Source organism: Myxine glutinosa, chromosome 9, assembly GCF_964187855.1.
Source record: "Myxine glutinosa chromosome 9, kmMyxGlut1.1, whole genome shotgun sequence".
Classification (NCBI taxonomy): Eukaryota; Metazoa; Chordata; class Myxini; order Myxiniformes; family Myxinidae; genus Myxine; species Myxine glutinosa.
Window position 1 is genome coordinate 22,252,356 of NC_136269.1, and position 25,354 is coordinate 22,277,709.

The window sequence follows — 25,354 nt, forward strand, 5'->3', positions numbered from 1 at the left end:
AGCACTTTATGTTGTCACAAATTTATCCAAATTCGTTTTTAATTACTACGTGTATCATCATTCATCACACAGAACTTATGCTGTTGCTTCCTTCAGAAAACACTTTTTCTTCAAGTCATGTTTGTTAGTGCCCATTCTTACAGAATAAAATTAATTATTTGTCACCAAGTAATAGAGTCTTTTTACGCATGTACACCATTTTGAATAATAATTCCACCATTATTTATACTTGTCACTTCGTCTGTAGTTGGTACTTTTCTTTGGGGTGCAATTTCAGTTTGTTTCAATACTTTCAGCATTAATGTTATTAATTTAAACTATGACGTGAGAATTTACAAACTATGATGTAACGGGTCTCGGCAGCGTAGTGGATAGATAGAGCATCCGCTTTGAGTCTGGGAGCTCGGCCGGTTCAGGCCCCGACCGAGTCATACCAAAGACAAAATGGCACGTACTGCTTCCATGCTTGGCACTCAGCATATAAAAGGATAGAGCAAGGACAAGCAACCATATGGTGGCAACCATTGCACAGGCTTTAATCGCCTAATGGCCTCCTGTATTGACATTCCTTGGAAGAGATCTCGTATCAATGCTATAAATCTCAAAGAAAGTTTATGTTATTGAAAAAATAGGACCTGAACTTAAGGCTGATAAACATGGCACCCCAGAGAAATGTCTGAATAATCTGAAATGATTTGTACGTCAGTTATTACCAGATGGGGGTTCATTCCCTTGGAGAGAATATCAAGAAGGTCTGCTGATGAGATGAAGTAGAAGCGAGGGAAAGCTTGGCGTTTCGTGTCCAAATATTGAGCCAAAGCTTTCTTGCAGATGCTCAGCCTGAAAAGGAATACAAAAGGGCCAAGAATTAAACAACTGATCATAGTGGACACTAATTTGGTGACAAATTCAAATTGGAAAGTACAATTATTTTAAACTTGACCACAAAGTATCCTCACTTACAAATCCAGAACCAACTAGAGGGTGCATAGAACACCTTACCCAACGCAGTGTTCAAGTATTTAAATAAATTGAAATAAAATAATGATCTTAGAGGTCGAATTTTAAAAATCAGGAAGTTTAGCACTGTTGAAGAAGTCTTATACACCTCCTTATTTAACATGTCAAAGTACTGCAAAACTGGAGGTTTATGGAAGCAGTAGCATGGCGATTTGTGTTCCACGGTGTTCAAGTACGTAATTCAATATAAATATAATAAAGACTGTAAAGGTCATATAAATAAATTAATTCTGGAAGTTTACTGCTGTTGATGCAGTCTTATACACCACCTTATTGAACATGTTACATTAGTTATTCGTGCCTGTTGTGTCTATCCTTTATCCATAAAACAGTAAGTTTCCTGGTTGGAATGATTTCCAATTTTGTTCGACTGCCAGACAGTCGTAAAAATATTATCTCACTCCTCTGTCTCTGAATTCGTCCCGATCACAAATGCGCAAAGTACTTCTAAACTTCAGGTTTGTTTCCGGATTCATGTTCTGATTCGTGTTCAAAATATAACATTCTATTTAAATTCAGCTGTCTCTCGATCATAAACTGATGTTTGTGGATGGACGGACGGACAGAAGTGACCCGATTGATTTACCCCACTTTTTGCTTCGCGTGCGCAGGGTAAAAAAAACACCCAGGCGCAACCTCACAACTAACTGAGCTATCCTAGTGTCCCTCAGTCTATAGGATCTGGACTTCCATGAGGCCTCACATTCAAGTACTGCCTGAGCAAAAATCTGCTTTGCTTCTGAGATCAGATACAATCAGGCAAATTTAAACTGATGGCATACCTTAACAGCCGGTGTGTGCCCCGGTTTAGAATAGGTACACCGTATCCCTGCGTGTCGTAAGAGGCGAATAAAGGGTTGGCGTCAGGAAGGGCATCCGGCCATAAAAACATTGCCTCAAAAAGGGAACCATGATGATTGCCATGGGGCCTGCAAGGCCAACCCCCGCTATAGCAGGGAAAATGGGCTTTTAAAAAAGGGGCATACTTTAACAGGAACAACATTGAAAACGCATCAGGATGAAAGACGTATGGCATAATAGCGACATGTTTAATTTTCCGTCACCATTTTAGCTCAACTGGACTTTAATCCGGTGAGCTTATGGGATCGAGAGCAGGGTCTGTGGGTCAGTGAGTGAGTAAACCAGTGAATCTGGAAACACTTCAGACTTTGTCACTTCAACTACACACACAATTTTGAAGAAACTTGGCCACAAGCTTCATATCTGATACCTAACGAAGATGTATTGACCGCATAAAAATCTGCGCTCATTAAGGGGGTCTATGGCAGGGTTTTTGACCACCCAACATTGGTATTTGCCCTTTTCTTCGAAATTACATGCACAATTTTGATGAAACCTGGCCACAAGCTTCATAACTGATGCCTAACAAAGGTAGATATAATTCGCAAATAGATAATTAGTTTATCAACAGTACCATTTTTATTATTATACGACAGCAGGATCACTTTTGAATAAAGCGTGATGGAGACACACACACGCACACACACACACACACACACACACACACACACACACACACACACACACACACACACACACACACACTTCTCCAGTTCTCCATTCAGTAATAGATGATTCATCGGGCCTGTTCAGTGCCACTGTCAAAAGAACCATAGTAGCAGAAACTACGGTTGTGTCCAAATTCCTTCCAATTTCTAACAATCTGCTGGTAGCAAACCACCTAAGGTAGTGAATTCCCTGAATGTAGAAGCAGTCTGTTATGTCCTCAAGGTCGAGTTAGTAATGCGTTTTTGCAATACAATATAATCTAACATCACATATAGATAGTAAGTAAACATAGGCCAAAACTTGCACTTATATATTTCTAATCAATATCTGTCCTTGCACCGGTGCTCGGTCAATGCTGGTTTTGTTGGCAATTTTATCTATCTATAATTCCAGTAATCTCTGTGTGTATGTATGTATGTATGTATGTATGTATGTATGCATGTATGTCTGTATGTCTGTGACCGCTGTTTCTCGACAACCACGGGTTCGATATACTTGAAACTTGCCAGGTATATTGCTGGGGACCCGAGGATGTGCCTTTTCAAGGTTTCATATTAATCGGACAAGTAGTTACCGAGCTATGTCCAAAAAACGATTCAACCAATCAGAGAGCAGCGAGCTATCACGTGTGCCGAACGTGCCGAACAGACTCTGCCTCGGACGGCACATTTGAGAGCGTATTCATTTATTTCACGTTGGCAAACTATGTTGCCGCTATGTTGGCGTTAAACTATGTTTTAAAACTAATTAAAACTAATTTGCGATTCTTTCGCTTTCCTGCGCGTTTGTGCACGTTATGGCGATTTCTTTACCAAACTCCGCAAGCCGTTCGCTTTGGACCAAACCATTTCATGTAAATAGAGGGGGGGGATTGTCACCGTACTCGCAAGCCGTTCGCTTTGGACCAAACCATTTCATGTAAATAGAGGGGGGGGGGATATAATTTTAGATATATATATAGTACGGGCATGCCCTAGTATTGATAATACAAGCTTGTTCAGTCTGCCCCTGTTTCTGTACAAAGAAAACGTGATCAAGAACATCAACATGCCTGCTTTTCATGTCTTCAAGCTTTTCAAGTAGACCCTCCCTGGTCATAGTCTGCAGCACATTAGGCGTCTCCTTTATGCTGTTCACCAACTCTCGGAAATCCTCGTCAATTGACTCAAAACAACAAGAATCCTGTTGACAATGGTGATGCAACAATTAGACTTGTTTTTGAAAAAAATGTCCTCCGATTTCCTACGAGATCTGATATAAATCTGATGAGACCGTCGTGATTTTAGAACAACGGAAATGACCGTATGCTACTGTTACGTGCTCCTCCCCAAACCCCGGTCACGGTGTACCTCCGAGCCCCGAGAGGAGTCACGGCAGAAAGATGTGTTATTCTGTATGTCAAAGATCAATGGTGAAACCACACCAATTGTTACCAACAAACAAGTATTGTATTAATATCACACAAGAATAACAGTACAACAACAATAGTAATCAATTGTACAACCAATATATTTTCCCTATGATGGTACCATCAGGTTCGTACAATATAACTCACTGTGCTCCAAGTGAGCGAAAAGAAGAACATTCCCAATGTCTCTATTCCGGCATCAAGCCAAAGTCGATCCGCTCCAGTAATCGTCAGAACGATGTCTAATCGAGACCAGAATCCCGTTCGGATGACAGTCACAGTCACGCTGCCAAAGCTGCGCAAAGGTGCCCTCAAGGCGACTGGGAAATCACACCCTCGGGTGTGGACGTTCCACGGCTCCCACTCGGCGAACCGCAGATTTCCCACTCAAAAGCCACATTGCACACACACACCAGATTAACGTCTGAATGCGGTGAAAATGGTTGAAGCGAGATGAAAAACCTTGAGCGAAGCGCAAAACCTGCGCGAGGTAAAAATGGCCGACGGCCCGTTCTCGTGGCGTAACGGCACTCTGATGATTCTCTCCGGAATCAACCGCAAAACCTGTCACGCAGGTTTATCTGTCACAGCGATGACAACTCTGTCGCAGGAATCCATTTCCCGGGAAACCCAAAGTTCACTCGTGACCCCCGTTCGCTAATCGTTCGCTCCAGACCTCGAAGCAGCTCGGCTTCTTGTCCGACTCACTCGCTCCGCCTTCTCTTCCTCCTCTTCCTCTTCCTCGTCGTCCGGTTCCGGTTTCATTTAAAACATTAACTGTTTTACCTTTTGAAAATAGTAATCTCTATTTCCCTTAAACGACAACAATAATAGTACATGGAATCAAAAATGTTAACAGTGGATGAAAACCACAACAACAGAAGTGACGAATCCGTAACACTACATATACATGAGTAAGCTGTGCGTACTTGTTCATCAGATGCAATTCCTTCTGCAGACAAATACTGACCTCGGATAATTGGGAGCGTACGTCTTCAGAGCCAATGAATATACTCTCGAGATGAGACCAGGTTGTCTGTACCTCAAACCAAGCAGAGAGCGCTGCGTCCATTTTAGCAAGTTGCTGCTGCCAAGCAGAAAGCTCGTCCACAAAGAGGGAAACTTGTCTGCAGGATATGAGATTTTGTAACTGCACCTGAAATAAGATAGGCCTAAGAGTTACATCAAGTGGTAAATAGAAATTAAGATTACATGTATTGTTAGGAAAGGATGCTGTTAGGCCCATTAGCATTTTAAAATTAAAATTTACAAAGAACGTAGAGCTGACCCACATGAGACAAGCGAAGTTTGGGAAATCAAAAAATTGTATTGCATTAATTATTGCAAACATTTTATTGCAATAGTTTTGTTGCATTTTTTTTTGTATACAAGATCAAGGCTCGTGTAAGAGCTAACATTAATCACACAAAAAAAACGGACACATAGAACATATAATAAGAGGAGCGGTAGATACGATGGGGAGAGAGGAGGAAGCACACAAGCACAACATTTGAGAGCAGGGACATCGGGAGATCTGTGGGAGGGGGAGGGGTTGGGGGGAGGAGGCGTGGGAAGGGGGAGGGGGGTGGGAGAAGTATAAAACACATGGACACTGCAAGAACTTCCAGGAAAGAAGTTGGTATTTCAAAAAAGTGGATCTGGGGTGAATGAACGGGGGTAGAAAAGATCAAGGTTTTGGATGGGGGAAGAATTATTATTACATTATTTCATTAGACAATTATTTTTTTATCAATTAATGGTGAAAACTAGCAAGAAACAAAGCCCCAATTATTGGCACCTTCTTGCAGGGAACGTTTTGGGACCAAGTCGTCCACGAATTGGCTACCGTAGTCAGGAATCACGTTCAACTGAAGGTGATTTGGGCAGAAATTTACTTTGCCAGGGTACCGACGATAATTCGCCAACTCTTTGTGAAAGACACCGTGGTATCTTTAACATCCACCGAGAACCAGTGTTGGCCCACGGATCCTCCAGCTTAACGTTCTTCCGACGGACGGCACAACACACAATGCATGATGCATCACCCTAGCAGGATGTATGTATGTATGCATGCATGTATCTGTCTGCTTTATACCCATTGGTTGGACAGCTGGCCTGACGCCACCCACAATTGTAACCTGAAAAATAAAATCATACGATACATCTGCCATTTTGGTGCTATGGGAATCATGTTGGGAAGTGTCATATTCACAATTGCCATGCCCTCCCTATAGGCTTTCCGTTCAGTGTAAAACAACCTAAGCGACTGTAAAAAGCATCATCAAATATCAGAAGGTTTGAGCCGAAAGGCATCATGGGCCTTGTGAAGGTGACAGTTCACATAGGCCTCAAGCTTCAGGCTTTAGGCCTCTGGCGTTAGCCTATGGGAGAACACAATTGGAATCATCCCACCTGCATAACCATGATGCACGCAGTGAGCATGGTTTTGCTTCATGTACGTAACCCGGGTTATTTTATATTTTCGGGAGCGATCGAGGCAGCGGTCTGTTGCCTATACACTGCCCAAATAAAGCGACATGTCAAGAAAAACATGTCGTACGCTTGGGACAACATCGCCAGTGGGGCAGTTACTCTGCTAGTTAATATAATAATCACTGTTCAGTTTTACTGGGAGTCAAATTTATGGGCAACCTTGATGGTAAAACGATTCTCATTTCAACCACAACACGAGAATTGTGAAATAAGAATCAAAGTTTGACTGCATGTTTTCTGTCAGGAGTTTGGAATTGCGGATGCGATTTTTAAAATTTATACTTACAAATATATAATTAATTCACCCAAAATTCCACTTCTCGTTTTCATTACCATACAATACGATGGGAAATCATAATTATTTTTCCCTCTATCTGCAACAATGTAGCTGTCTCGAGCATCATGTTATGTATCATCGGGGAATAAAAGAAATGCATTCTTCTGATACTGAATGGCCAATGGAAAGCAAGTTTATAATTTAAATGAAAGTAATTATTTGTTTTTGGTAACCCGACAGCCCTTATATTTCTTACCGACTGAATTTTCTTTTCTTTTAACTTCCCAATTATGGTAGTTTCCATACGTTTGAGGTCAATACTCATGTTGGCTTAGGAGGTTATTCGTGCCACATTTCTGTTTTGGCCTCTGAAACCAGCCGCTGACTATAGGCATCCTCTGTCGTACAAAGTCCTTCCTTGACACATCTGAACCCCTATACATGGCCTCGAGTACTGCTCCACCCTCTGGAATGGCTCCCATGCTTCAAATCTTGCTCAGCCTGAAGCTGTGGAACCCAAGGCCTTTAATCTTATTGTAATATCCGGCAATGAAGCTGAATCTATGGGATTATCGATCACTTCGCCATCGCAGACAGGCAGGAGGTGGTCTCTGTCTTCTTCGACCGGCTCCTTTCTGGTCTTTCCCCCTCTGCTCTTTCCGTGCTTTGTCCCCCTCCCCCCCCCCCTCAATCCCCATGGATTCTGTAGGGCTCAAAGATGGCTGTAAACAATCATCTCAGATCATCCCCAATCCAAAACCATAATCTTTTCGACCCTTATTAACCCCCTCAACCTACCCCAATCCCTCGTCCTTCCAAATTTCCAGATTTTCTCTCCTGAGAGTTTCCTTCTGTATCAATCTTGTCCACCCTATCTATCCTCTCCTGGTCCCCATTCCTCCCCACACCCATTGCGTGTTGGCTTCCTTCTGTCTTGGCCTTCAGCTCTGCTGTTGGTGTTTCCGCCTCTCTGAACTGTTCCTTTTGTCCTGTTGGGTCCTGATCTGTTCAGTGTACGAGTACGAGCTCTTCCACGAGCCTCGACCGCGTATTAAAAACAACAACCTGTCATCCTGGTGTTTCACAGGCAGGGCAATCATCTTCAGTTCAACTACATACAAATCTGTATCCTCCTTTTACGAGAAGCATTACTTCCACCACCAATTCATATTCAAACTGCCCAATAAAAATATATAATGAATTGACTCCCGATTGAAAATCCCAGCTTAAGCTATTTTGTAGCACTTTCTGCTTAAATCAAGGTGCACCAACCGAAGATGATATTATGTATTGTTCGTTGAATCCAGGTAGCAAGGTGTAATTGAATCGGTGTTGAACTAATGTTGACAAAATGAGTTCAGTGTTGATTCAATTGCATTTGCTATCTGGGAACCGATTCAAGACTTTCTGCAGTTACCTGGTTATCCTCCAGAGTCTCAATTAGTTCTTCATCATAATGCAGCAAAGGTACGTCACTGTGAGAATGCTGATCAAATCGAAAAGCAATGGCACCCCAGGTGGTCTGCAAGTCGTCAAGAACCTTTTCAATAGCCATCTCCTTCCCAGCCCTGTCAACGATGGTCCAGACAAGATCTTCACGCTCATGCAATCGCAGGCCAAGCAGAGCTTCCAGGGTGGTATTTTGGTTGACGGAGAGAGGTGTACCTGTGGCCTGTGAAAGACAAACAAAAGGATACAGAAGATTGTGGATGGGGAATTCTAGAATAGGTTTGCTGTGCTCACATGAATACTCTCATTGGCATTGCATGGTCAAGGGTTGTTACTGTTAGCCCATCCACTGCACAGCAGGAGACGGGGTTTTGCAATCACTGTGTGTGTGTGTGTGTGTGTGTGTGTGTGTGTGTGTGTGTGTGTGTGTGTGTGTGTGTGTGTGTGTGTGTGTCCGGGCCGTAACGTTTTTACCATTTGAGCTATTGTCATCAAATTTTCACCAAAGCTTATGACAATATGGAGGATGCAAATTAATAATTTTGTCAAAAGGTCACTGGTCAGCGTCACATAAAATCATAAATTTTCATCCAATTGACCTGAAATTTCAATTTACCATTTGCGTTTTGTCATCAAACTTTCAACAAAGCTTTATTATGATAATATGAAGAAGACAAATTAATTTAAAAAAATATATTATTATTATTTTTTATTTATATATTTATTATTATTATTATTTTATTTTTTTTGTATACAAGATCGAGGCTCGTGTAAGAGCTAACATTAATGACAAAAAAACATAAACGGACAAATAAAAAATATGATAAAGGGAGTGGGAGACAAGATGGGGAGGGAGGGCGAAGCACACAAGTACAACAGTAGAGAATAGGGACATCGGGAGATCTGTGGGAGGGAGAGGGCATGGGAGGGGGGGAGGGCTTTGAGGGGGGGAGGGCATAAAACAAATGGACACTGCTAGGACTTCCAGGAAAGAAGTCGGTATTTCAAAAAGGTGGATCTGGGGTGAATTACCGGGGGTAGAAAAGATCAGGGTTTTGGATGGGGGAAGATAAGAGTTGGTGGTGAACAGCTGTTTTAAAGACCAGCAGGGAGGAATGGGACTGAAGAGAGCATGGAAGTTTGTTCCAGAGGTGGGAGAAAGGAGGAATGAAAGAGTGAAGGTGAGCAGAGAGTCTTGATTTTGGCAGTTTCACCAGAAGAGGGTTGCCATCTACTTTCTGAACAATCCTCTCCAAGAAGTTCTGTCACTCAAGCTTTTGGGTCTCACTATCTGCTATGGTCTTTCCTGGGAAAACCACATTTCCAAGCTGGCCTCCAAAGCCAGTCGCCGACTGGGCATCCTCCGTCGTGCGAAGTCTTTCCTTGGCACACCTGAGCTCCTCACCACATACAAGGCTTTCATCCACAGCTCAATGTAATACTGTTCCCCCCTCTGGGCTGGTGCTCCTGCCTCACACCTCGCTCGGCTTCACGCTGTTGAAATCAAAGCTTTCAAGATCATTGGAATCTCCTGCGATGAAGCTAACTCCGGGGGCCTTTCACTCACTCACCGCAGGCAGGTTGATGGTCTTTGTGTCTTCTACAGACTCCTCTCTGGCCTTGCTCCCCCAGCTCTGTCTGTGTTCTGTCCCCCAAATATTCCTACAGGTCGCACAAGATCTGCCTGCAACCCTCGTATGGTGAAACTGCCAAAATCAAAACTCTCTGCTCACCTTCACTCCTTCATTCCTCTTTTCTCCTGCTTCTGGAACAAACTCCCCCACTCCCTTCAATTCCACGCCTCCCTCCAGGTCTTTAAAACAGCTGTTCACCACCATCTCTTATCTTCCCCCATCCAAAACCTTGATCTTTTCTACCGCCACTAATTCACCCCAGATACACTTTCTTGAAATACTGAATTCTTCCCTGGAAGTCCTGGCAGTGTACATGTGTTTTATACCTCTCCCACCTCCCCCCCCATCCTTCCCATGCCTCCTCCCCCCAAGCCCTCTCTCCCTCACACATCTCGCGATGTTCCTGTTCTCTAATGTTGTACTTGTGTGCTTCCCTCTCTCTCCCCATCTTGTCTCCCACTCCCTTTATCATATGTTTTATGTGTCAGTTTTTTTTTTTTGTGATTAATGTTATCTCTTACACGAGCCTCGATCTTGTAAACAAAAAAGCAAAAACAAACAAATAAAAAAAACACTCTTAACCTGAACATTTACCCTGCTTATGTACATCGAGATGGCTTCTTCTTCTTCGCGTCACACGGTTCATACTAAAACCTACACATTCTGAATTTTCCTGAGGTATTCCATGCCTACCCCCACAAGCGTAACAATATTTAATCACTATGGTCTACGGCATATACATTTTCTCATCCATCTTTTGGAAGGAATGATAGTTGGCTGTCCTATCTACTAACATTACCTGTGGCAGACACTATAGATCCCATGATATCTTTGGAAAAGAGGAAGTGAAGTCGTGTTAGTAATGGCTAAATTTGAAATTCCTGTCCAGATTTTTGGGGAGCACTGCATGAGCCGTATACCTATACCCGAGGAGTGATGCAAACAAGCAACCAGGTGCTGCATAACCAGAAATTAAACAAGATAATCAAGTAATACTTGTGGAAATAGATAATAACCTGCGTGAGCTGAAGCCAATGGTGATCCCGGATGGCAGGGCTCTGGAGTTCTGAAAGAACACTTAGCGCAGCCAACGTTGTTTTGATCTCCTGCTGAAGTCCTAAGAAGGCGTCCCAATCACGTGTTTCTTTGTCCAAGTTTCGCAACTCATTGGCGAAGTGCCGGCACATGTTTTGCAGAGCTTCAAGATCTTGTTTCTTCCAGGGACTTGAAAACCAAGCTGCCATGCTGCTGCGCACCACATTTATAATGTCCCATAGGTCCTTGAGCAAGCAAGCCTCATATCGGCACAGCTCAAGGTTTTGTCCGTCTGGCATTCCGACTTCAAAGAGCACTGATGACTCAATCAATGTCTTCAATGTTTCCTCCAGTTTGGCCATCTCCTGGTTCAGGAGGTCGAGCCAATTATACGGCTTCACACAGTCATATCTATAAAAGAAGAAGAATGTGATTGGAATACAAGTAAGAAGGAATCCCTTCATCCATATATAATGGAGCAAGTGCTTGCGATTATGTATGTGCGCTCTTCACCCATTGGTTAGACAGTTGACCTGACGCCAGCCACAGCTGTACCCTGAAATACTTAACCCAAAATATCCAGAAGGCCCAAAAGACCTTATTTTGTTTTTATGTATCCATAAAAGTAGCCTCATTGAGGAAGAGCAAGAGTCGTTTACCCATAGTGGCCTACAAGAGAGTCAACAGCACCAATCTGGTGGGCCTTACCTGAAGGGTGCCTTATGCTGAAAACGTTTGCGAAAGTGAAGTTGCTGCACTTCACAGGAATTGCATTTTTTCCGCAGTATAGCAACCTGTTCAGCTTGCAAGGGAGCCAAATGCTGCCGCACAAGCCCAGCCTGGCGCTGAACTTCAACCCAATGGCCTGGTAACACCTGAGAAATACACAAAACCAGACTATTTTTTTTTCCTTTCATCAGACTTCAAGCTGATGTACCCGGCTTTGCCCGGGGAGGGGGGAAACGGGAGGAGTGGGTGATGAGGAGGAGAGAGGTAAAAGGAGGGAGAGGGGGAAGGAAAGGAAGGGGAAGAGGTGAAGGGGAGGGGTAGGAAAGAGGGAGGGGAGAGATATACTACATATACATCTTTTGGGGGGGGGGGGCTTTGACAGGCCCCTCTGTTTTTGGAGGGGGAAGGAAGGCGGACAAATTTACCCATACAAACAGTGCTTTCATCTCAGTGTTGTCCAGGTAAAAAAAAAGGAAATTGTAATACCCTCTGCCACCACCACCAGGTGGCGCTACACGGTGCACATTTACATATATAATTTATGCCCCCCTCCCCACCCCCAACACTCCTGTGTGAAGCCAAGGCCACATAGCCTATGTTATCCCCCATGAAAATTTTCACGACTATTATTGTCATAAATAATAGTCTTTAAAAATATTATTGTCAATAACAGTGACACCCTGACATTTCTACAGCTCCGAGTTGAAAGTAGCAAATGCACTTTTAACCATTGGTAATTAATAAACAATAACGATATGAAGACACATGGCACCTCAAGCTGCTGGTGTATTGCTTGGGGCATCTCCTGTCCATATGTCTGAAGCATCTCAAGTGTATCTTTCAGAGACTGAAACACGTCATGCATGGAGATCTTTCGTTCTCTCACAGATTGGAGGTGGCCCATGACTTGCAGAAGTCCCTCGAGGTCGTCTGGCTCCGTGTGTTGGGCAATTCCAAGCTCAGTTGATTCTACAAAGGCTTCAAGGTCGTTGAGGCTGCCAACATATCAAAAGGTGTAAGCACGATATGTAGAGCACACCAAGTTATCTATCTTATGAGGGTAATGAAGTTATAGCGATTTGCTAAGAATGTTATCGAGAGCGTCAACCATTCTTATAAACAGCTCTCCTTCTAACAAAATTTGATCTTAGATTGCCAGCACATCACTGTAAATGCTGTGAATAAATTTACTAAGTCTTACGCCAAGAAGTTTTGCACTTCTGGTTCGGGGATTTCATCACGTGTTGGTCAAAGCTGCAGCTGCTGCTTCCATCTCATCAAAGCGTAGTTTTCCGAACCGGGTCTGTCGTGTTTTTCTATCATGTACATTTTCGTCCCTGTGTTTCTGTTTGTGTTTTCGTCCAATTTTCCGTGTTAAATCGTACTTCGTTGTGCTGTATTTGTCAAATTATACTTTGTGTTGTTCAAGGCCTACTCCTCAGATAGCCGGCGTGATAATTATCATTATGTGTCCCTTTTGTCACCATGATCCTCATTATGTTTCTTTAACCAAATATTGTACTTTCTACCTCCTCAATATTACACTATTTCCCCTCCTTGCTTCAAAAAATAAAAAAATAAGTAAACTCCACAATGATCTCATTCTACTACTTGAATATCCTTCTGCTCGTACTTCTTGAGTACCAGTTCACTGGTAATTCCCTGTGTGCCGCAAGAGGCGACTAACAGGGTTGGTGGCAGGAAGGGCATCCGGCCATAAAACATGGCCTCAAAAAGGGGACCACGGTGCCCGAAAAAGGCCAACCCCTGCTCTGTGGGGAAAAATGGCCTCTAAAGGTGGTTCTTCTTCTTCTTCTTACAGTACTTCTTGAACTCGTTCTTTATTTCTCCCTATTCTCAATATCTCCAAACTGAATCTTCAATGAATGTAAACGCTTCTTCCTTCTTTCTTTAAAAGTATTTTAAAACATGTTAAAAGGCTTCACTTTACATATTTCTCAATCAGGAGTACCTCCCACGTTCTTCTTTTACACCACGACCTATTGCCCTTCTTCTTAGTCTTCTTCTTCACAAACATCATTTGAATTCAACAAAAAATTTTACCCACACATCTCATGATCTTTGTCTCCATTTGTCCAATTTGGGAATCTTGAGAAGTCCAGTTTGCAGAGGTTTTCTACACAAGACAATCAAACCCCTTTCACGTCCTTTAATAGCGCCAGTAACACCCCCTACCTCCTCTACATCTCCTATAAGCCCATGTCCTTCAAACCCTACCCCTTCTATGTTCCCCCTCCATCTCTTCCCTCTCTTCAAATGGCACCACACCATCTCCTCTTGTGAGAAGGATGAATTCCTCAATTCCTGTGCTTACTTCCAGATCTTTAGCCCCCAACTCCTTGGTCTCTGTACCCTCCGTACCCAGTCGTACCCAACTGCTCCTGGACCCTGTGTCATTTGCACCCGAGAAGGTGGTAACGTTTCTGGCAACCCTCGACTCCGATTATGCAATGAACCAGACGGCATCAGCTCACATGGCCTAAAAACCCACTCTGCTGCTTTTGCACATCCTCTCTCTGCCCTTTTCATCTTACTATTTGTCCCAGGTCATCTTACATCTGCTAGGAAACTCACCATCATTGCATTATATAAAAAGGTGCAAAAACTGATCCCCTTAACTACAGACCTATCAGCTTCATTCCAATCACAGTCAAGGTTATGAAATCCTTCCCTTTTCCTTTTCTCCAAAAACTTCATCTCAGATCGCCAATTTGGTTTCAGACCAGGTCATTCATTACCTTGGACATCCTGCTTCCTTTCTACCAAAAATGGATGGAGGCCCTCAATATCACACATGAATGAGTTCAGGGCCATCTCTACAAATATATATTGAGCTTTCAATACGGTAGTCTGGCATCCTGCCTTTCTCTTCCAACTCTCCACCTATGCTATCCAAGGCCAACTGAGCACGTGGCTGACCGACTTCCACTACTCTCGTAGCCATCGTGTGGCTCTCAATGGAATCCTTTCATCTCCTCTCCCTGTCAAGGCTGGAGTGCCCCAAGGCAGTGTTCTGGGCCCAGTCCTATTCCTAATCTTCATCAATGATTTATCTGACTCTCTGGAAAATGCCCTCTATCTATTTGCTGACGACTCCACCCTCTGCCGTGACATCCCTCCTCCTTCAGAAAGACAAGCGGCAGCCTCTTTCCTCTCTTTAGACCTTGGAAAAATCACAAGCTCGTAAAACACTTGGAATTTGTCTTTCAATCCAGACAAATCTTACACTCTCACAATCTCTCTCCAAAAGGACAATCTGGCAAATCCTCATATCTACTTTCTCAACGATCCTCTTGAGGAGGTTCAATAACTCAAACTCCTTCCTGGTTCTCACTCTCAGCCATATTTCTTGGGCAAACCACATTTCTATTTGGCCTCTAAAGCCAGCACTGACTCAGCATCCTGCGTCATACAAAGTCCTTCCTTGGCACAACTGAACTCTTATCCACCTATAAGGCCCTCATCCACAGCTCGATGGAGTACTGCTCTCCTCTCTGGACCAGTGCCCCTCCATCATACATTGCTCAGCTTTATGCCACAGAAAAAAAGGCCTTCACGGTTATTGGAATCTCCCACGATGAAGCTGAGTCTATGTACCTATCACTTTCTCATGGCAAATTACAAATATGATCGCCTAACCATCCGGTGAAACTCAAAATCCAGAACCACTACTCACCTCCACACATTGGTCCTCTTTTTTCCCACCTGTGGAACCAACTTCCACATTCTCTTCAACTTCATTCTACGCTCCAGGTCTTCAAGACAGCTGTTTAACCCCACCTCCGATCACCTCCCTCCACCCCCATCCAAGACCGTGATCTTTTCTACCCCCATTATCACATCACCCCTTATCCACCCCAAAACCCAAACCCTCAAACCCATCTCCTTCCAAATTTTAGCTTTTCCTTCCTGAGAGTTTGCTTCTGTATCCATCTTGTCTACCCCAGCGTCCTTCCCTACTCCTCATTCCTCCCCACGCCCATTATTTGTCCAAGTCTTCCTCTAATTTGTCTTTCAACACTGCTGTTGGTGTTTCCCCCCACTCGCTACTGTTTTGTTCCGTGCATCCTGATCCGATAATTGTTGTAGCTCTTACACCAGCCTTGGCTCATACAAACTAGAGGTTCCAGGGAACCTGAACTCAACTGGTCTATATCAATATGGTTAAAAAAACCCAAAAAAAAAACCTTTAGAGGCCATTTTTCCCTGCAAAGCGGGGGTTGGCCTTTTTCGGGAACCGTGGTTGTTGTTGTTTTTTGGTCCCCTTTTTGAAGCAATGTTTTACGGCCGGATGCCCTTCCTGACGCCAACCGTTTTTGCCGCCTTTAACGACAAACAGGGAATTACCAGTGAACTGGTACTCAATTAGCCGACCTCGGAAGGATGACAGGCTGAGTCAACCCCCCTGGCATTAATTCAGCGATCGACCGGGATTCGAACCCAGGATCGTAGGTATCCTAAAGCCGGCACCCTAGCCGCTAGCCCAACACCAGGGATTGGTTAGGTTAGACCATCAATATGGTCTAATAAACACCATCAATATGGTTAGAATATGCATAATAGAACCACAAACGATATAGTTTATATGTGCTAAAAATATATGACAAAAATTGATTTTTCATTATGGCCGCCCTGCCACGCCCATTTTTGGGCGTGCAATGCCCAAATGCAATCCCAAACTAGTTTATGTCTTAAAGATGCTGCATAACAAGTTTCATCAAATTTCATCAATATTTGTGACTTTTAGAGCATAGACGTCGAATAGTTTACAGACGACAGACAGACAGACAGACGACAGACGGACACTGGGTGTCGACAAAAACTCAGCTGGACATAGTCCAGTTGAGTTAAAAAACTATATACAAAAAAACAACAACATTTCGTCGAGTCCAAAATTCTGATCCACCTGCTAGAGACGTGGTTCAGCAGATACTCCTTCAACATGAAACTCCACTGAAAAGCAATATTCAGAAGGGAGGCTTTGGCCAAGCTTGTGTCTAGTCGTAGCCAACCATGGATCCGAGTTTCAGTTTCCAGGTGAAGCACCTCATTACAGACACGTTCATAGCTGTCCACTTGCTCTCGGAACCGCTCCATAGTTGGGTGGCGCTCTGTGAGAGCTTCATCTCCCACCATTAAAGTCCTATCAACACAAAACAATAATACATACAATTATATGAGAAACAAATTGAGCAGCTTCCACAGATGGAATTGCTTTATCAATATGGAATGGAATTGATATACCTTTGGAATATTTCCTTCAGCATTGTTGCCTCGACAAAAGGCGTTTATCTTTGAAGTTTGGCCAAGGATGAAGATGTTGCCGTCCCAATTTCAATTTATAATTCGCCATTACTAAAAATATATTGCTCGACAATATAATATATAATTTTACGTTTTAATGTATTTTATCATTTTTGTGATGAATTTGCTTATTTCATTTTGAAAATCCATTTATTTTCAGTTTGATCATGAAATACAGTAAAAGAGACAAAAAATTAAAAATCACAATAAACCCTGCTTGTAATAAATGTTCGTTTTTCATAAATCATCCACTTTCTAAACTCCCCCCTCACCCCTCCCCTCCTAAACTTCCCCCTCACACCTCCCCTACTAAACTCCCCCCTCACACCTCCCCTCCAAAAATCCCCTCTCACTACCCCCCCTTCAAATTATCCCCCCTCGCCCCTCCCCTCCTAAACTCCCCCCTCTCCTCTAAATCTCGCCCCTCTCCTCTAAATCTCGCCCCTCTCCTCTAAATCTCGCCCCTCCCCTTCAAAACTCCCCCCTCACCCCTCCCCTTCAAAACTCCCCCCTCACCCCTCCCCTTCAAAACTCCCCCCTCACCCCTCCCCTTCAAAACTCCCCCCTCACCCCTCCCCTTCAAAACTCCCCCCTCACCCCTCCCCTTCAAAACTCCCCCCTCACCCCTCCCCTTCAAAACTCCCCCTTCACGCCTCCCCTTCAAAACTCCCCCATCACCCCTCCCCTCCAAAACTCCCCCCACCCCTCCCCTTCTAATCTCCTCCCCCTACTATCTTTCTCCAATTCTCTCCCCTCCCCCCTCATCCTCAAAGCTGCCTCCTCCCCACTTCCTCTCCGTTACATCACATACCTCCACCTCCTCCAACCTTCTACTTTGCTCTGCCCCCCTCAAACAACACCTCACTGTGCCTCATCCCATCACCATCAAACCTTTTGTCCTCCTCATCCTTCCCTTTCTTCTAACTCTTCTGCAATCTCTGACACACTATCAACAGCTCTCCCGACCTCCTCCTCTTCTTCTCCCTCATCTTACCCTACACCTCCCCTCCCCTGTCTTGTACCCGATGCTCCCCCTCCCTCTTTCTTAATGGTATGGACCTCAAACATCCGGGACCTTTGCTCAAACCTGATTAATCTCTCCATACAGGTTGCTTCTGACAAACCAAACGTGATCTGCTTTAAAACATAAACTTTCCTCCTTCAAGATGTCTCTGATTCCTTAATATCTCTTCCTGGTTACTCCCTCCTCCGGTATGATAGACCTGAGCCTCGTCCTGGAGGGGGGGGGGGGGGGGGGGGTTGCTATCTTTATCAAAAACTCTCTTCCTCACTCTGCTTGCCCTGCCCTCACTCTACCCCACCCCCAGGAGTACCTCTGGCTACGGCTTCCTCTCCGCTCCCACCTTTTGTTCATATGTGTTCTGTATCGTCCTCCAAACAGTGATGACCCCATTTACATCTCCCTGTTTGACAACATGGACCAACTTCTATCGACTCATCCCAACTCTCTCTTCCTCATATGTGGCGACTTCAACTGTCATGCCAGCTGGCTGGGTGTGAGTTCCTCTCTCACCAGCCATGGCACCTCAGCAAAGGACTTCTGCGACTCATTGGGACTGACACAATCTGTCAATTTCCCGACCCGGATCTCAGCCAATGGAGTATCTTCTCTTCTAGACTTGGTTATGACTAACTTCCCTGCTAATGTCTGCTGCTCTTCTTCTGCTCCAATCGGTTCTTCTGATCATGTGCTTGTTAAAGTGGACATCTCTCTGGCCATTCTCAGAGAGCCTCCTCAGCGTCGACGAGTCTGGCATTTCACTCAGGCCGACTGGCGCGGTCTTCAAGCAGCCATCAATCATCTGGACTGGTCTCCCATCTCCACTGCCTCTGACATCAATTCTTCCTGGGAATTCTTCCAAAGCAAACTGCTCTCTCTCATGCACAGATTTATCCCATCTCATCTTCAGTTGTCATACCCTTCCTCCCATCCATGGTACACGGAATCTTGTGGTGAGGCAGTTGCCCTGAAACAACTTGCCTTCACCTCATGGAAGGCAAATCCAACTAAAGGCAATCTCATTTCTTTTCACAAAGCTCGGAACAAGTGTGTCTACCCTCAGGAGAGCCAGGAAACAATATCTCTTTACTCTCAAGACTGAACTCTCAAACCTGTCTCCCTCCTCCAAATCCTGGTGGCATCTGGTCAAATCTGTTTCTGGTGTTTGTTCCCCCTCCATCCCCTCCCTTACCTCTTTTCTACCCCCCGTTAATTCACCCCAGATCCACTTTTTTGAAATACCGACTTCTTTCCTGGAAGTCCTAGCAGTGTCCATGTGTTTTATATCTCTCCCACACCCCCCACCCCTTCCCATGTTTCCTCTCTCCAAGCCCTCTCCTTCCCACAGATCTCCCGATGTCTCTGTTCTCTAATGTTGTACTTGTGTGCTTCCCCCTCTCTCCCCCCCGTCTTGTCTCCCGCTCCCTTTATTATATGTTTTATGTGTCCCTTTGTTTTTTTGTGATTAATGTTAGCTCTTACACGAGCCTCGATCTTGTATACAAAAAACAAAACAAACAAAAAAACGGTTATTCCCGCTACCATTGCTAATTGTGACATTGGCATTTGTCCAATCATACAGGTATGTCAGATAAAGTCACATGGGCAGGTCACTGTAAGGCACCTGTTTCAATGGGTCAACAACAATTGTACCTCTTAAGGAGGTTTTGTCATTGAATTTTGATTGGACCTTCATGATGGTATTTTATATCTCCGTTATTGATGGATGTATTGTGTGGTTTAAAAGTCTCAGGAGTTTAAAATAAGACATTATAAGCTGCAAAGCATAGCTAACCAAGTAGGTAAGCACCGAGAGAAAAAAATTTGATATAATAATAATAATAATACATTAAACAAATAAATGTCTCAGTTGTGTTGTAACTAAGGTTAACGACATAATACAGGCTAAGGAGCATCCACTGAACAATAACCATCATTGGATGAGATCAGGGACAAGACCAAGAACCCTCTGATGTAAAACAACGTTATTCGGCTTCTCGTGAGGTTCCCACCGGAAACCTATTGTTCTTGTAAGGATTATTATTCTCAAACATTTTGTGGAGACAATTCCGAAAAATCCCTGATAGCTAGCTCTATGAAACATGCTCATTATATGTAGATACCAATGTAACTTAGTGAATCATCAATTTTGTTTTGCATTTTTGACTTACATTGGCTGCCGTTGCCGATGATGTCATAAACCTTAAACATCTTCTCCAGAACCGCTGAACGGATCAAAGTGAAATTTTACAAATATGATCGCCTAGCCATGGGGATAAAAGTTTGCGGAAAGATACATCCTCGGTCACATGGTTTGGCGGCCATATTGGATTTAAAAATAAAGATTTTAAAAAACCCACTTCTCCGAAACTGCTTATCTGATCAATACGAAAGTTGGAACACGTGTTTACATTCCGATGGGAGAAAATATTTGCAAACGATGACGTCATCAATCATGTGGTTTGGCTGCCATTTTGAATTTAAGCAAAAAAAACAAAAAACAATGACATAATCAGTCACGTGGTATGGTGGCCATCTTGGATTTAATGGAAAAAATTGAAAATCTATATCCCCAGAACCGCTTAACCTATCCAAACCAAAATTTACAGATATGATCGACTACCCATGAGGAAAATATATTGAAAATTATGACGTTGAATTCAGTCATGTGGTATGGTGGCCATTTTGCCTGGAAGCTTATCATCACTGCTCGCAGTTCTACAGGATGTCCACAAAGTCACACATCATAGGAAATTATTTAATTTATCTAATGTATTTATATTTTAATGTAATTTTTTTTCAGATTTTATAACTTTATCCTTCACGGTTTTATTAACTTTATTCAAAATTAATAGTTTTGAGATTGGTGGGACATATTTCGAACAACTGCTGTACACAACCTTGCAAATAAATGTTTTGCCTATGATGCGTGGCTTTGTGGACACCCTGTAGTTTAAATTGTTTTGTTCCACATTCTGTCAGAGTTTTTAATTAATCATGATAATCAAGGGGTTTGCATGGCTTGGGAGGGGGCTGATATTACTGTACGTGGTAGACGTTCTGCATTTGTATGTTTGGTTTTATGAAGTTCCTTTTAGTGTTTAATGTCCGTGTGTAATGTACACGTTTTATTGTAGTGTTTTCATGCCTAGTCTGTGTTTGTGAACTTGTATTTAATGTTTATGTTTTGGTGTTTTGTTTGTTATATGTTAATTGCTTGAGATTTGGTTTGTGCTGACGCCTTTTTATTGATTTTTAAATATCTTATGCGTTTTTAAAGTATTTAAGTACAAATTTTATTTGGTTAAATTTAGTGATTCAATGGAGCTTTTCAGCTTTTTTGACATGTAAAATTTCCATTTTTAAGTGGTGAAGCCACTTCAATATTTGGCTATGTCCATCTCTCAAAAAATTGAAGAACAAGAATCTTTCTAACCCACTGGGTTTAATTCTAAAGGGTTCTAAAATGTAGTTCTAGAGGTTTCTAAGGGATAATTCTAAAGGGTTCTAAAGGTAAATTCTAAGGGTTCTCAAGGGTAATTCGAAAGGTAAATTCTAGGGATTCTAAAGGGTAATTTTAAAAGGTTCTAAAGGGTAATTCGAAAGAGTAATTCCAAAGGTAATTCCAAAGCATCATTCCAAAGCATCATTCCAAAGCATCATTCCAAAGCATCATTCCAAAGCATCATTCCAAAGCATCATTCCAAAGCATCATTCCAAAGCATCATTCCAAAGGGTAATTCCAAAGGGTAATTCCAAAGGGTAATTCCAAAGGGTAATTACAAAGCTTAATTCCAAAGGGTAATTCTAAAGGGTAATTCTAAAGGGTAATTCTAAAGGGTAATTCTAAAGGGTAATTCTAAAGGGTAATTCTAAAGGGTAATTCTAAAGGGTAATTCCAAAGGGTAATTCCAAAGGGTAATTCTAAAGGGTAATTCTAAAGGGCAATTCTAAAGGATAATTCTAGAGGGTAATTCTAAAGGGTAATTCTAAAGGGTAATTCTAAAGGGTAATTCTAAAGGGTAATTCTAAAGGGTAATTCTAAAGGGTAATTCTAAAGGGTAATTCTAAAGGGTAATTCTAAAGGGTAATTCTAAAGGGTAATTCCAAAGGGTAATTCCAAAAGGTAATTCTAAAGGGTAATTCTAAAGGGTAATTCTAAAGGGTAATTCTAAAGGGTAATTCTAAAGGGTAATTCCAAAGGGTAATTCCAAAGGGTAATTCTAAAGGGTAATTCTAAAGGGCAATTCTAAAGGATAATTCTAGAGGGTTCCAAAGGGTAATTCAAAAGGGTAATTCCAAAGGGTAATTCTAAAGAGTAATTCTAAAGGCTAATTCTAAAGGGTAATTCTAAAGGGTAATTCTAAAGGGTAATTCTAAAGGGTAATTCTAAAGGGTAATTCTAAAGGGTAATTCTAAAGGGTAATTCCAAAGCTTAATTCTAAAGGATAATTATAAAGGGTAATTCTAAAGGGTAATTCGAAAGGGCAATTCTAAAGGATAATTCTAGAGGGTTCTAAAGGGTAATTCTAAAGTGCGATTCTAAAGGCCGATTCTAAAGGTTAATTCTAAAGGGTAATTCTCAAGGGTCATTCTAAAGGGGAATTCTAAAGGGGAATTCTAAAGGGTAATTATAAAGGGTTTGTTTCTAGGCCTTGCCTATTTGATATTAAAAATGCCAAATAAAATGCCCAAAAAATGGACATGGGTGTGATTTTTGTTTTTAAAGTGGACAATAAATGGAAATTGAATGCAATTTATGGGGTGAGGTTTTGGTCAACATAACCAACAAATACAGACTTGGCATTTAATATGGAATATATATTTTTTCTTGACTTGGGTTTACTTTCTTAACTCAGTATATCAATCTGGTGAGTTTCTTTTACACTTTGGCGATTTATTTGTTAAAAGAACCATGTCACTGATTGTCTGTCGCAGCAAGAAGTCAACAACAGGATTATATCACAGGTGGCATGGCAAAATGTACATACAGGTGCATTTGATGATTGGCTTCACAGTCGGGTATACAAGGGTTGTTGCGTTCTGTATTAGTGGAAAACAACTGCTGCACGTCTCCAAAAGTTATTGCCGCTTCCTCTGGAGATGGTCTGTCAATTCGACAATGCTGTTTGTCATGGAGTGGTGGCTTTACGAAATTACGGCATGAAACAGCGTGCTATTGCTCGGCAGTATGGCATCACTCAAGGTCAGGTGTCAAAGATCCTGAAACGAAATGCTCAGAGGGGTGTCCCAACTCCAATACCGAGGCCAGGACGTCCCTGCAGAACCACAAGGAGGGATGATCGCCAGCTGCACCGGTTAGTCCGCAATGGCCGTACCAAGTCAGCTAATCGGCTTAGGGCTGAGTGGCAGCAACTGACAAATGTGCCTGTATCCAGAAGGCTAGTCAACCAACGACTGGTTCAAGAAGGCTATCGTGCCAGGCATCCCCTGAGAAAGCCACGCCTGACCAGACAACACCGCCAGCGCCGATTGCAGTGGGCCAGAGAGCACCATCAATGGCAGCCAGGACACTGGAATCACGTGATCTTCAGTGATGAGTCTAGATTTCTGGTCTATCGTCAAGATAGCCACGTCCGAGTGGGCAGACAAGTGCATGAAGCCTACAACAAAGATTGTATAGTGCCAAGAGTCCAAGCTGGAGGTGGTGGGGTGACCGTTTGGGCTGCTTTTCATGCAGGGGGCAAAATTGACCTGGTTGTTCTGAATGGAAACCTGAACCAGTTCAAGTACAGGGCCATTCTCGAAGAAACATTGCTTCCATTTGCTCGTGCAGCCTTTCGAGGAAACTTTGTCTTCCAAGATGACAATGCACGGCCTCATCGTGCTCGCATGATCCAACACTTTCTTGCTGACCGTGGTGTAGAGCATATGGAGTGGCCTGCCATGTCCCCGGATATGAATCCGATAGAGAACTTGTGGGCAGAATTAACGCATCAAATCGACCACTTGGACCAGCAGCCGACCTCTGTGCGTGAATTGCAGCAGGCTATTGTCACTGTTTGTCGTTAAAGGCGGCAAAAAGGGTTGGCGTCAGGAAGGGCATCCGGCCGTAAAACATTGCTTCAAAAAGGGGACCAAAAAACAACAACAACCATGGTTCCCGAAAAAGGCCAACCCCCGCTTTTTTTTTTTTTTTTTTTTTTTGTATACAAGATCGAGGCTCGTGAAAGAGCGAACATTAATCACACAGAAAGACAAACCGACACATAAAACATATAACATCGGGAGCGGTAGACAAGATGGGGAGAGAGGGGGAAGGACACAAACACAACATTTGAGAGCAGGGACCGAGAGACATGGAGACATCGAGAGATCTGAGAGAGGGCGAGGGCTTTGGGGGGGGGGGGGCATGGGAAGGGGGCGGTGGGAGAGGTATAAAACATATGGACACTGCCAGGACTTCCAGGAAAGAAGTTGGAATTTCAAACAAGGTGGATCTGGGGTGAATTAGCGGGGGTAGAAAAGATCAAGGTTTTGGATGGGGGAAGATAAGAGATGGTGGTGAACAGCTGTTTTAAAGACCTGGAGGGAGGAGTGGGATTGAAGGGAGTGAGGGAGTTTGTTCCAGAGGCGGGAGAAAAGAGGAATGAAAGAGTGAAGGTGAGCAGAGAGCCGAGATTTTGGCAGTTTAACCATCAGAGGGTTGCTGGCAGATCTTGTGCGACCTGTAGGAATATTTGGGGGACAGAGCACAGAGAGAGCTGGGGGTGCAAGGCCGGAGAGGAGTCGGTAGAAGACAGAAAGACCACCGACCTGCCTGCGGTGAGTGAGTGAAAGGCCCTCAGAGATAGCTTCATCGCGGGAGATTCCAATAATTCTGAAAGCTTTGGTTTCAACAGCGTGAAGCCGAGCTAGGTGTGAGGCAGGAGCACTGGCCCATAGGGGAGAACATTATTCCATTGAGCTGCGGATGAAAGCCTTGTATGTGGTGAGGAGCTCAGGTGTGCCGAGGAAGGACTTCGCACGACGGAGGATGCCCAGTCGGCGACTGGCTTTGGAGGCCAGCTTGGAAATGTGGTTTTCCCAAGAAAGATCATGGCAGATAGTGAGACCCAAAATCTTGAGCGACAGAACTTCTTGGAGAGGATTGTTGAGAAAGTAGATGGGAGGGTTGTCCAGTCGATCTTTTCGGAGAGACATAGTAAGAGTGTGAGATTTGTCAGGATTGAAAGACATGTTCCACTTGTTTGACCAGTCTGTGATTTTGTCCAGGTCTTCAGAGAGTGAGGAGGCAGCAGACTGCCGATCTGAGGGAAGAGGAATGGAGCGGCAGAGAGTGGAGTCATCAGCAAAGAGATAGAGAGGATTTTCGAGAGAGTCAGAGAGATCATTGATGAAGACCAGAAAATTGATGAAGATTTTCCCCTTTGCGGGGAAAAATGGCCTCTAAATGTGGTTATTTTATTTTT

The 25,354-nt window shown here is 43.3% G+C and overlaps 1 protein-coding gene across 1 annotated transcript in view; it reads right to left on the reverse strand.

Moving 5' to 3' along the window:
* The window catches only part of DNAH9 (dynein axonemal heavy chain 9), a 241,309-nt gene that overhangs the window by 154,217 nt on the left and 61,738 nt on the right, over positions 1–25,354 (reverse strand). The window contains exons 19-26 of the mRNA XM_078785082.1: positions 16,503–16,722; positions 12,348–12,570; positions 11,555–11,721; positions 10,828–11,257; positions 8,146–8,400; positions 4,929–5,114; positions 3,602–3,732; positions 714–840 (exon numbers count right to left, since the gene is read on the reverse strand). Of these exons, the coding sequence (XP_078641208.1) occupies positions 714–840; positions 3,602–3,732; positions 4,929–5,114; positions 8,146–8,400; positions 10,828–11,257; positions 11,555–11,721; positions 12,348–12,570; positions 16,503–16,722 (1,739 nt within the window). The remainder of the gene's footprint in view (positions 1–713; positions 841–3,601; positions 3,733–4,928; positions 5,115–8,145; positions 8,401–10,827; positions 11,258–11,554; positions 11,722–12,347; positions 12,571–16,502; positions 16,723–25,354) is intronic.